Here is a 13191-nt window from a genome sequence, read left to right on the forward strand (position 1 = left end):
TAGTTTCTTGCTCACTTTACCCCACTCGGTTGAAGGACATGAACAAAAACCAAAGCTGGATTAAGGTACCACTTTATGGTAATTGGTGTAAAAACAGACAATGGTCCTCTGTTCGATAGTCTATTTCTACAAAAGTTGCAGAGGGATGGGCTTCAATCTGTCTCAAAGTGCACTATTATTTTAATTTTTATAGTTGAAATACGCCGCCACTCTCCAAAATAGCTTTATAGCTGAGGGAAGGCCAGCTCCCTGAGTTAGTGTTATCCCTGAGGCTGTAGCTGCAGTTCCTCTCCAATTAGCACTATTTTCCTGACCTGCCATGGCCCCCGGTTTTGTGCCTAATCAATTCAAAATCACTTTGATCTGTCAGACCCTGTACTCCCGTAGCCTCTTTAGCCAGCATGCAATCACTGTGCCCCAGTCAGGCTAGTGTCCTTATTATGGGCACTCCCTACTCCCCCAAAGCCCTTTCACCCCTATCTCTGTGTCTCTCCATGTGGCTTCTCTGCCCGGAATGCTCTCCATTCTTTTCCTCCTTTGCGGGGTCCAGTTTAAGTCCCATGTCCACAGAGCCTCCCTTACCTACTGGTGGCCATTTCACATTCCCTCTGGACGCGTGTTGCATTTATTTCTTGTACTGCACGCCACAGCTCTTGGCTCTTTCCACGAGGCTTTTCCCTGGAAACGCTTCGGTGGTGGGCACTTTGGGAATGGGGTTCCGGGAAATCTGGGGGGGGTGCTCTGGATACCCCCAGTCTCCCTGATTCAGCCAGAGCAGTTCCACTTCAGTTGCATATGTGGGAAGTCTGTATGAGTTTTTATTTGAAGAAGCGGTTTAGCTGCCCCTCTGTCCCCGCCCCCCAAAAAGTTTGAAAGACAGTGGATCTGACTCGTGTGCTGACTGCCTCATAAGTGTTAACTGGTAATGGGCAAGGGCCAGGACTGGAATGACACTAGTTGAGACCTGCTACTACTATTCCCAGGCACCAGGTGCAATTTTGAGCACAAAATGAACACTTAGGAAATGACTTTACAATTGTATTGCTCAACAGTTTTCGGGATAGGAGATCGTGAACAGTGTTACCTCAGAAATAGTATTTCTGGGTTGATCATTGAGAAATAAACCTACATTTGTAGATTTCTCCCATTTTGGATATAAAACCTAATCCTATTTAAAACTACCTGTTTTACATGTACATATTTAGGAGAAACCTCACTATTGGCATTCCCAAAGTTCAGCCGAACTTCAATATCACATCCGTACATTCGTGTAAGCATTAAAGTAGTGTCACTCAACTGACTTGCGGAGTGATGTTCAGAGGAGAGTATACCTAAACACCTAGACAAAATTAAATTCAGAAGTTTATGGCAATGCTTAAAAATGGAAAATGCCAGTCTTTCAGACCAGTTATTTCAACTTTCTGTCTCAGATCAATTATATAAACTACTGAAGACCTGAGTATTTAAATCAGTGTTGCTATCAACTTGTTAATACTCTTGTTTTTTTTTGATATAGATAGATGTTTTCCTGCTCTCTGCCTGGCTCATTGTCTTCACCTCCAGGTGTACTTTATTGTCGGCTTCCAAAGATTACTAACTTCTATCTGTATCATTAAAATTGAACTGCCTTGGCTATACTGCTACTCTTAACCGCTGCTTCCATTGTTGCCTTCTTCAGCAAAACAAGGCTTTCTGCAGCCAAAGAATAACAAGAAATACATACCACTGTAGGAGCCTTGCCACTATGAAACTTAGGCTAAACGTGCTCACCATTATTTTGCTGCCTGTCCACTTGTTAATAACAGTATACAGTGCCCTTATATTTATTCCATGGTATTTTCTTACCAACGCCAAGAAGAAAAACGCCATGGCAAAGAGAATAAAAGCTAAGCCCACTTCAGACAAACCCGGAAGTCCATATCGCTCTGTCACGCACTTCGACTCGCTAGCTGTCATAGACATCCCTGGAGCCAACACTCTGGATAAGTTATTTGATCATGCCGTGTCCAAGTTTGGGAAGAAAGACAGCCTTGGGACCAGAGAAATCCTAAGTGAAGAAAACGAAATGCAGCCAAATGGAAAGGTTTTTAAAAAGGTACAGCATTCTTGCGCCTTTTAATTTTTCTTTTAAGGGGGAGGTACGCATCACTTGATCATAGATCAAATGCGTTTTAAATATGTTGCCATTCCACTTAAATATTCTGTGTAACCAATTCTCAGAAGGTGCTCACAGCTTCTGTATATTCACTTAAAGGCAGTTTTAGAGTTCTATACTTGGAATAGTATTTTAACTGCTTATTTGAATAAAGATGCTAATATTAGAGAATGTCTCCCTTTAACAGTTAATTCTTGGGAATTATAAATGGATGAGCTATCTCGAAGTGAACCACAGAGTGAATAATTTTGGTAGTGGACTCACCGCACTGGGACTGAAACCAAAGAATACTGTTGCCATTTTCTGCGAGACCAGGGCCGAATGGATGATTGCGGCCCAGACCTGCTTTAAGTACAATTTCCCTCGTAAGTGCCTTGCGTTTTTGGAGGGGGAGAGAAGGGATTTTAGTAACATGTGAAGTTGTCCTGTGATGCTGTTGTTTTCATGGTAGGTGTTCTTAGCCATTTTTCTGCATGAGTTCTATCTGTAAAACAGTACATACTGTAGTTAAAAGATCTCTGATCATTCCTGTTAAAGAAAGTAATTTCTAAGCGCCAGTATGGGAATTGGCAGCTTAATGGATAGAATTTAGAGTTTTACTTTTCAGTTGGAAGTGAATTATACATGAAAGGTTTGGGGCTTGGGGGTGTTTTTTAGGGCATGACATACAAAATAATGATTAAAACAAACAAAAAAACGATCATTGCTTAGGATCATTCTAGTTCATTGCTTCACTTCGAGGCCTTTTCTTTGACCTCTTCCATTTTACATGCGAAATGAGCACATAACAACTTGAACTGACATTAGATATGTTGGCCAGAAAGTAAGGTATAGGGTATATTCCTGATTCATAAGCATTTGTTTTTGCCGTTGTGCATGAAATTGTTTTTAAAAATTTAAAGTCCAGAACAATGCCTACCACATACTAGGCACTCAGTTATTTACTGAATTAAGAACACTACAAGTGTAGTATAGTAATCAAGAATTTGTATCTCAAACAAACAAAATGAATATGAAATGATCCCCTATGTACCCATCACCCAGCTTCAACAATCAACAGCTTGTGAAAAGTTGCTCTTCTTAACCATGTTGCTGTTTGGTTACCAACCTAGAGCTGAATTTCCAATCTGATTGAAGTTTAGCAAATGCCCCTTGATTCTAACTGATCTTGGTTTCAGCTTATGTTTCATTTGTCTGGTAGCTCCTAAAGAGTAGATCTCCTTGGCCCACCCATTTAAGGCTTGGAGGTCACCAATCAGCTTGGACATTGGACCCACTCAGAAACTCCCTAGAAGGAGTGAGGACATGATTCCATCTTGAGATCCTCAATCTGAAGATTCTCAAGGACTTATTCATTCTTGGTGCTATGAGCAATGAAAGAGCGTATCACAGAGTAGTTCTAGGTGGGCTAGCTCTGACTTAAATTAGGAGTTCAGCCAGAAGCTTATTGGCCTTGAGAATCTCGATTGACCAATTTTTGAACAGTTGGGCCCTTCCAGTATTCCTGGGTTTCTTCAGGTATAGGATGTTAGAATCCTGAGACTTTGTAAGGAACATCTGGGGCTACCGGGAAGTTTCAGGCAACATTTAAAGGTAATAGCAGAGACTGTGAAATCAAACGACATTATAAAATGCCTTTGAATCCATGAGTGTACCCATCACAAAAGGCTGACTTAAATAATATATCTCATAAATGTTTATCATTTAACATATGTGTTTATTTTTTATTATGTAGTTGTAACTTTATATGCCACACTTGGCAAAGAAGCTGTAGTTCATGGGTTAAATGAATCTGAGGCTACCTACCTGATTACTAGTGTTGAACTTCTGGAAAGTAAACTTAAGGTAAATAAGAATTTTTCTTTGAATTCATGGTAGTGTTCTCTGACAGGAAAATGTCCAATAATAGAGTTCATTACAGGCCCACATGTAAGAGCTGGATATTTTTTCTGCTCAACAGACTGCATTGTCAGATATCAATTGTGTTAAACATATCATTTATGTGGACAATAAGACTGTCAATAAAGCAGAATACCCCGAAGGATTTGAGATTCACAGCATGCAATCAGTAGAAGAATTGGGATCCAAGCCAGAAAACAGTAAGTAAAGCAGTGGAAACAAAATTTATTCATCTATTTAAGGTTTATTTCACTAGGTTAGGGAAAGAAGTAATGCAAATGAAAACCGTAAAATTCTTTGATGTAAAAAAAAAATTTTTTATTGTTTAAACTGTCGAGACCATATATGATTGAAGTTTTCTCTCCTTTTCTCCTCAAAGGTAACCAGTGTTTTAAAATTTACTAAATAGTTAATGTATTCAATGGTTCAGACTTACGGCAGTCTGAACTTTTTTTCAAGTAACCCATTGTAACTTTCCTACCTGGACCTCAGGTGAAGAGAAGATCTCCAGGCCTTCCATTCAGTAACCTTTTTTAATGCTTAATGCTAGTGATTTTAACGATGTCTCAGAGGATGCAAAAAGCTGTTGGCTAAGCTCATGCTCGGATTTATTCTACCACTGAGGTGGTATTTGGTATTTCATTTGAAACCAGTAGATGCGCCTTGTGGCAAAATGTCAGGACAGAGGGTTGAGGAAATTAAAGACTCCGTTTCAATAGTTTCTTTCTTCCTGTCTAATGTGAAGATCACGATAGTCTACTAGATGAGGAAAGGATTCATTTTGGTAGGAGAAAACGTTGCTTGAACCCCTGTTCAGCTTCTGAGTATTTGCCCATTAGGGACTGAACACATTTGCAATGAGCGAGATTGACTGTACAGCTCTTTACCCAGTGTGGAGAATGGCACAGAGGCTGAGCTTTCATGCCACTTGCAAAAAAACATAGGAACAGTTTAGATAAACATTATCTCTTCTACGTAACAAGTGAGCCAGCCGCAACTTCTTGGAGGTCTGAGACTCCTGGGTCAGAGGTGAAGGACAGTTTTTTTTTTATTCATGGCGAAAGCAGTAACCAGGCTGTCCGCATCTGTGTTGCTTCCCCACACTCCGGTTTCCACAGGGCAGTGGGAAGAGGGTTGGGATGATACCTGTACCTGCAGCGAGTCGTGTTACAGGAGAGCGGCCGTGAGATGAGGGAGCCCAAAGCTCGTAGAGAAGGTAGTATGACTGCCCTTTGCCCTGGAGAGAGAGAGAGAGATTATTTTTATTGTACTGGACAGGAAGCACATCTACTCTTTCGCTCTGGAGATAGATGCTATCTCCACCTTCCAAGGTTGTTTATTGTGCAGACACCCTTGAAAAGATGGTTTAGAACCCGGTCACTGCCTCTGTTCACAAGATGTGCAGAAAGAAACTCAAGAGACCCATGGAGAATTGTCTCTCAACACCAGACAGACACTGCAAGATTGAGGTCACCTGGGAGGTCCTTATCAGTAGTGATCTGTTGCCAATTCTGTTGATTCACCAAAGGATTTTGGTATAAAACTATGGGGGTATTAGTCCTCATAATTTTGTGTAAGCAATAACCGGATAGACCACATAGCCCGCCTAGTTCCATTTATCTTTACAGTAATAAGACACATGTATTTTTTGGTGATACTTTACCTTAGTTGATAGTTACGATAACAAGAAGTGAAGCGTCCCATTTTGTCCTTGGACTGAGAAGAGCTTAACGTATCTACTGCTGGCTGCTTCCATTAATCATCAGAGAAAGAATGCAGTTCTTACTTGCTTCATTCTATAAACTGGAGTAGATATCTTTTTTTAAGTTGTATTTATTTAGGTCACTTCTACACCCAGTGTGGGACTCGAACTCATGACCCTGAGATCAAGAGTCACATGCTCTTCCAACTGAGCCAGCCAGGCACCCCGACAGTAGATATCTTTAAGGAGCATTAGCATGACCCAATTTAAGTATAACTTTATCTTTAGTTATTTCAGTGGTAAATCACACTGCTTAAATTTTTTATTTTAACTGGTATGTAAAAATACAATTCATTTTTGTAAACTGATTTTTAAAAAAATAAAGTTTATTTTGTAGAGCAGTTTTAGGTTCATAGCAAAATTGGGGGGAAGGTATGGAGGTTTCCCATACACTCCCTGCCTCTACAATGCATAGGCTTCTCCATTTACCAACATCCCCCACCAGAGTGGTACATTTGTTTCAATTGATGGATCTACTCTGACATCTCATTATCACCCAAAGCCCATAGTTTACATTAGGGTTGACTCTTGGTGGTGTACATTCTGTGGGTTTGGACACATGTATAATCGTCACATCACCATTATAGTACCTCCACTACAGTCTCCCCATCGTAGTGGCACCATTATAGTACCATAAAGGATATAAACTGATTTTTAATAATCCACCCATCTTATGAAACATTTATTTAATTCTGTTAATATATCTGTGTATTCTGGAATGGAAAGGAGGTTACTAGGTCACCACAGTACCCCACCTTGAAAGTAGAAGCCTCAGTATGCTGTTTAAAATTAGCATGTTAGAAGTGTAGAGTTGAAGAAGTCACTGACAGATCAGGTCAACAACAACAACAGCAGCAACGGAACACAAGGAAACTGAGGGAGATGATGGAGAGAGGTCTGTTATCCTGATTGTGGCGATGGTATCACAGGTTGTATGCATATGTTCAAATTACCGAATTGTATATATTAAATATGTGCAGTTCTTTGTGTATCAATTATACCTCGGTAAAGCTATTTTATTTTATTTTTTATTTTATTATTTTTTTAAGATTTTATTTATTTATTTGACAGAGAGTTAGCGAGAGCGGGAACACAAGCAGGGAGAGTGGGAAAGGGAGAAGCAGGCTTCCCGCAGAGCAGGGAGCCCGACGCGGGGCTCGATCCCAGGACCCTGGGATCATGACCTGAGCCGAAGGCAGACGCTTAATGACTGAGCCACCCAGGCGCCCCTATTTTATTTTTTATTTTTTTAAAAAAATAGGAACAGTTTAGATAAACGTTATCTCTTCTATGTAACACTTGTTAGTCCAGAGTAGATAAATTAACAGAAAGAAACAAATTTATGCCACATTAAAGTTTTAAAATATTGATATACACAGCGTTTGCTTAGAGTGTGCATCTAGGCACTTAATAAATGGGGAGTTTCGATTTCACTCAACTGTTAGTATTGTGGAGTGACAAAAAAGCAATGTTAGTAGCAATTCTCTTTATTGGTAGGCTAGAAGATACTTTCCAAGTAAGAATATTTACAGTTTTTCTAATTTGCTTCCTTTAACCTGTAACATACCAGTTAAAATAAAAAATTTAAGCAGTGTGATTTACCACTGAAATAACCAAAGATAAAGTTATACTTAAATTGGGTCATGCTAATGCTCCTTAAAGATATCTACTGTCAGGGTGCCTGGCTGGCTCAGTTGGAAGAGCATGTGACTCTTGATCTCTCAGGGTCATGAGTTTGAGTGCCACTGTTCTAATTGTATTTATTGAAATGTAATGTGTTGTCTATTTAATCTGAACTTTTTAAGCTCGTGTGTTATGTCTTTTTTATTTCATTTTTCCATGAATGCATTTTTATTGTATTTTCCAAAAGTGTCCATCCATAAATTATTAGGTGGGGAAAAAATGTCCTCACCACACATAGTTTGAAAAGCACGACTCTAGCGCAGAGGTTGGTAAATTACAGCCTGCTGTCTGTTTCTGTAAATACAGTTGGACTGGAACACCATCACAATTGTTAACAAACGCCTTTGGCTGGGTAGTTTTGGCAGTGACTGTATGGCCCTCAAAGCCTAAAATATTTACTGTCTGATCCTTTGCAAAAAGAGTCTGCTGACCCCTGCTCAAGATGGCTGAATCTAATCTGTCAGGAAGACCTCTCTATTTTCCGCTCCCAGTCATTCAGTAAGCAAAGATAGCTCTGGAGCTCAGGAACTTTAAGATGATTAAACACCCTAACCCCCTTCAGACAGAGGGCTAGAAGAAGTGAAGTTTAGATACTATCTAGATATTACCTTTGATAGGGAATGGAGAGCTTATAAACCCCTCCACATGGTCTCTCTCTCTATCTGGAAATTCCTGTCTAATTTTGATTCCACAGAATCAAAGTATGATCCAATCCAGATAGGGCAATAAGCACTAAATCTGGAAGACCCAAAAGGGTCCCGAAGCCAGACACATGACAAGTGTTCTGACCACAGGAGTGAGTGAGCAAGTGAGTCAGAGAGAAGGGACCTCTTACGCCATTATTTTTATCTAACTGCACATTCAGTACTTTGAAAAAAATGATTTCCTGTACAGATTTCAAGAAGCAACGATAAAAACAGTGGAAAGGGTAATTTTGGTGGTGTTCTTTGGATTTTACTTGCTGCTTGGAATCTAATCTTAAAATAGCCTGTTAAATGTATAATGGTTATCTAATTCAGTTTCCATGGTTCAGTTATGGTAAAATAAAATTATTTTTATAAAAAGTTAAAAAGATCAAGTCCAGCGGTTTCCAATCACGTTCATACACACCTGTGGAGCCTTTGCTCCATCCCAGGCACAGAATGTTCCGAGCTAGGGACCAGAGATAGAGATGGTATTTTGTTTAAGTTCCACAGGTGATTCTCATGCCCACCAGCTGTTAAGAACCACAATCAGGTCCAACGGTCTCATTTTAAAAAGATGAGAAGACTGAGGCCTGAGGAGTTTGCATCCAATACTCTATCCTTTCAATTCTCCACAGTCCTGGGTAGCTTTCCGCAACACTGGAAAGGCAGGCGTAGACAGGGATTAGGGTGAGCATCCAGAAAATGGGCCAAATCGAGTTTGAAATTCTCACTGCAGGTAACCAGAATTTGATCACCATTTTTGTGTTGATTATCAGTAGAGGGTATTTGTTTTACGCAGTTTATCACGATGCAAAAATCTAGAAATCTTCATCTTTGTTTAGCAATTTAACTTTTAAACTGAAGAAAACGCTGTGCTTTTTTCGTTCATTTAGTGAGCATCCCTCCAAATAGACCGACCCCTTCGGACATGGCTATTGTCATGTATACCAGTGGTTCTACTGGCCGACCCAAGGGAGTGATGATGCACCATAGCAATTTGATAGCCGGGATGGCAGGCCAGTGTGAGAGAATTCCTGGACTGGGGTAAGAGTTATTCCACTTTCTCCTTAGAAATCAGAGCCCATGTTTGGCCTTCTCTAAACTCAATCTATATTAAAATGACAAGGCTATTGATGTTCCTAATTACCGCACCTTCTTAAGAATGGCTAAAGTGTTTCTCTCATTTTGTTTTAGACCAAAGGACACATACATTGGCTACTTGCCTTTGGCTCACGTACTAGAATTGACAGCAGAGATATCTTGCTTTACCTATGGCTGTAGGATTGGATATTCTTCTCCACTGACACTCTCTGACCAGGTGACAAGCTTTTCACTATATTGGCGTGATCATATTAAGTTGCATTGTTTGGCTGACAACATTTTGCTGAAACTCGAGATATTTTAATTCTGTGAAAGCTTTCTCCTTGACTTCAGAAAGAGTTTCCATGAGCAAATATGTAGTTGTGGAAAAGAATATTGTGGATTTTTTAGCATTGCTTTATCTGCATCTTTTTAAACAATTTCGAAACTAACAGTTCATCTTGTCTTTATTCAATTTTGATTCTGGATAGCTAGGATAGAGAATATAAAGGCTCTGAGCCCTTTGGACGCATTATCCATCAACAGCGGTAGGTTTGGGGGAGGAGATGTGGTGGTAGGATTGGAGCCCGGTTTTACGCTGAGTTTTCTCTAGCACTGTGCTGTCGACTACAGTAGTCCCTAGCCACATACTGAAGTAGAGATAATTAAAATTAGATGAGAAAAATTTCATTTCTCAGTTGCTGTAGCCACATTTCAAGGTCTCAGTAGCTGCATGTCACTGGTGGCTACCCTGTTGGACAGCACGGGTACCAAACATTTCCATCATCGTGGCAAGTTCTATTGCCTATCCAAAGGCAGGCCTCAGCTTTGTGCCCTGAGTCCGGGTTCTCCCTTCTCCCTGCTGTAGGAAGGCCAGCAATGGTTAGAGCTAACTCATGTACTTAAAGCCCATTTGAAATGACACATCCAATACCTACTAATAAATGAGACTTGATCTAGTCAAGTTAAAACAGACCTGTGAATAAGACTGGGGCTTGGATTATAAAACAAAATTTTTAGAAAACTTTGTAATGGTTTAAAAAAAAAAAAAAAAAGGGCGCCTGGGTGGCTCAGTTGGTTAAGCGACTGCCTTCGGCTCGGGTCATGATCCTGGAGTCCCAGGATCGAGTCCCGCATCGGGCTCCTTGCTCAGCGAGGAGTCTGCTTCTCCCTCTGACCCTCCCCCCCTCATGCTCTCTCTCTCTCTCATTCTCTCTCTCAAATAAATAAAAAAAAAATTAAAAAAAAAAGAAAAGAAAAAAGAAAAATCTGTGATGATTACATTTCAGTGCACTGTAGTGGGTTTTTCTTATGTTTAGAAATATTTTCAAAATGTGAAAAACATTTCAATAGGCTTTGAGTGTAATCCTCCCCTGAGAAGTTCAGAAGTCAAGGACTAGCAACCCTTGTTTTCACTGCCTTTCTGAAAACAGTTGCCTCTGTGTAGGGAAGGGGGCAGATGGAGTGAATGCCCCACCTACCTTTTTAATGAACTTTATCAGAAAGAGCCTAAATCTTACCAGGAATCTAAAACCCAGGAATCTCCCTCACATTGGAAATCCGAAAAAGGGGGAAGATTAGAGGCACTGCATGTGAAGCCAGCAGATAATTGTGATGTTGTCCTAACAAGGGTTCTTGTAATTGTAATAAGACAAGAGAAATGATACCATTACTGAGAGTAATAAAGAAAATGAGGAAGGGCTCCTTGTGGCTACTGCTACCCTGGAACAGCTCTCTAGAACAAGTGGTCAGTACCACATGGAGGGCAGCTCTTTCTCGAAGGACGTAAGAGCCCATCTTTCTCTCTACAGAGCAGCCCTCCCGTGTGTGGTGTGCATGTGCGGGGGTAGGTTTCCACTTGCAAATGTGCACACACTTGCACATACATAAAACAAATAGTTATTTTATTTCCTTTATCCATCTTAAAGAAAAGGAGGATAAAAGCAATTGAGTTATACCAGCAGAACCTTCTGTATGACGAGGCTGTGCTACCTGGCAGATCACACTCTTCCTTAAGAGCTGGTTTTCTTCCCACCTGTGTCAACACAACTAACACAGCCTACATCTAAACTTACAGACTAATGAACTGCATTATAGCAGATTCTTATTTTCACTTTTTATTTTTAAATTTGTTCTATTTTTTTTAGAGGGGGGGAGCAGAGGGGGAAGAAGACAGAATCTTAAGCAGTCTCCACACCTAGCACATGAGCCTGACGTGGGGCTCGATCTCACAATCCTAAGATCATGACCTGAGCTGAAATCAAGAGTCGGACGCTTAACCAGCGAAGCCACTCAGGCGCCCCAGCAGATTCTTATTTTCATTTCCCTTTTTCAGTGGGCTCCTTTATCATTGTTTCTGCATGCTGATTTGACATTTGAAATCCCAAACAGTTATTTATGTGTGTGAGAAGTAAAAGAAAAGAAAACGAAAGAAAGTAGTACGTACACATTGACATATGTATGTGCATATCCCCACATAGTCAGTGGTAGTGTCTTCAGTATCCTGTCAACGAAAATGTTATCAAATGAATATTTTTGTATGATGTTAATTGACAGCAGTGACTTTGAGAGGTGGCTTTACCATTTGGCTCATCAAAGAAAGTTAAAAGTATCTTCAACTTTGTTTTAGTACTCCACCTACCTTAGTTGAGGGCTTCTGTTTTTCCTTTTTTTCCCCTAATGGATGGTTCGTGCTATGGTCGATATGTCATAAGTAAGTGCTCCATTTACCAAAATATCCCATTATCCTTCATTCTGAATCAGCATTTCTCCTCTAAAGAAAGCTGAAATGTGCTCGAAGAACTAATCCATGGACTAAAGCACTAAAACATTTACACCTTAGACTTTTGTAGGTTATGATGGTTCTAACCGATAACTCCCAGAGCAGTAGAAGATCAAATTCCATGTGTAAATTTCTGTCACTGTCATCCTTGATATTTGAATTACAGCAGTTTTTGCTAAGGTTGGTTTTCCTGATCCTATTCACTTTGTCTTTGCTGTAGTCCAGCAAAATTAAAAAAGGAAGCAAAGGAGACTGCACTGTACTGAAGCCTACACTCATGGCGGCTGTTCCGGTGAGTACAGAATGTAAATGTCCTTTGCTGCTCGCACTTGGACTTTTTATTTTTATTTTTTAAAGATTTTATTTATTTATTTGAGAGCGAGAATGAGAGAGAGCATGAGCGGGGGAGGGTCAGAGGGAGAAGCAGGCTCCCCGCTGAGTAGGGAGCCCGATGCGGGACTCGATCCTGGGACTCCAGGATCATGACCTGAGCCGAAGGCAGTCGTTCAACCAACTGAGCCACCCAGGCGCCCTCGCACTTGGACTTTTTAAACGGTAATACCCTTAGGGATTTGTGTACTGTTTTAAATTTTGATTTTACTGTGTTGAAATTATGGCAGATGTGTTCATTAGAAGTTTCGATAAGTATTGGGAAGGATGGGATGGCAAGCTTCTGCAATGTATGCCTGCTAGTGTTGCCGATACTTGAAAATGAGGGGCTGAAAATGACCTGAGTTCAGATCACCTTGTGTGAGAATCAGTCATAATGTTTCAAAGGTAGAAGGTTATCCTACAGATCGTTTTTGTTTCATCACAAATTAAAAACAAAAACAAAAACAAAAACTGAGGGAACGTAGGCCATCCCAGAGAGCTGAAGCAGCATATCCAAGGTATGGAACTGAGTCTCAAATCCGAGCCTCCCAACCCTTATGGTGGGTGACCAGGAAAACTGGCACTGGAGAGAGCTTCCAAAGAGAAAAGATGACTTTTAGGTATTTAAAATCCTTATGTAAAATAGTGCCTTTTACGAAAAGGAAGACGTTACAGTTTTTTGGCCTTTTTTTTTTTTTTTTTTTAAGATTTTTTTTATTAGGAGAGAGAAAAAACAAACACGGGGGGGGGGGGGGGAGGGGGGGGGGGAGAG

General features: G+C 40.4%; 1 protein-coding gene across 6 annotated transcripts in view; it reads left to right on the forward strand.

The window, feature by feature from the left end:
- Window positions 1-13191, forward strand: part of ACSL4 (acyl-CoA synthetase long chain family member 4) — a 72557-nt gene that overhangs the window by 32302 nt on the left and 27064 nt on the right. For 2 of the 6 annotated variants that reach the window (XM_021678612.2, XM_021678599.2), the window contains 7 exons: window positions 1856-2095; window positions 2343-2520; window positions 3891-4000; window positions 4116-4254; window positions 9079-9229; window positions 9380-9503; window positions 12268-12339. In XM_021678612.2, coding sequence (XP_021534287.1) covers window positions 1868-2095; window positions 2343-2520; window positions 3891-4000; window positions 4116-4254; window positions 9079-9229; window positions 9380-9503; window positions 12268-12339 — 1002 coding nt within the window. In that variant the 5' untranslated portion in view covers window positions 1856-1867. Of the gene's footprint in view, window positions 1-1523; window positions 2096-2342; window positions 2521-3890; window positions 4001-4115; window positions 4259-9078; window positions 9230-9379; window positions 9504-12267; window positions 12340-13191 lie in introns of those variants that run through there. The other 4 variants (XM_021678618.2, XM_021678606.2, XM_021678591.2 and 1 more) reach the window with 3 other exon arrangements.

The sequence above is a fragment of the Neomonachus schauinslandi genome, chromosome X, assembly GCF_002201575.2.
Source record: "Neomonachus schauinslandi chromosome X, ASM220157v2, whole genome shotgun sequence".
In the NCBI taxonomy this organism is placed as follows: domain Eukaryota; kingdom Metazoa; phylum Chordata; class Mammalia; order Carnivora; family Phocidae; genus Neomonachus; species Neomonachus schauinslandi.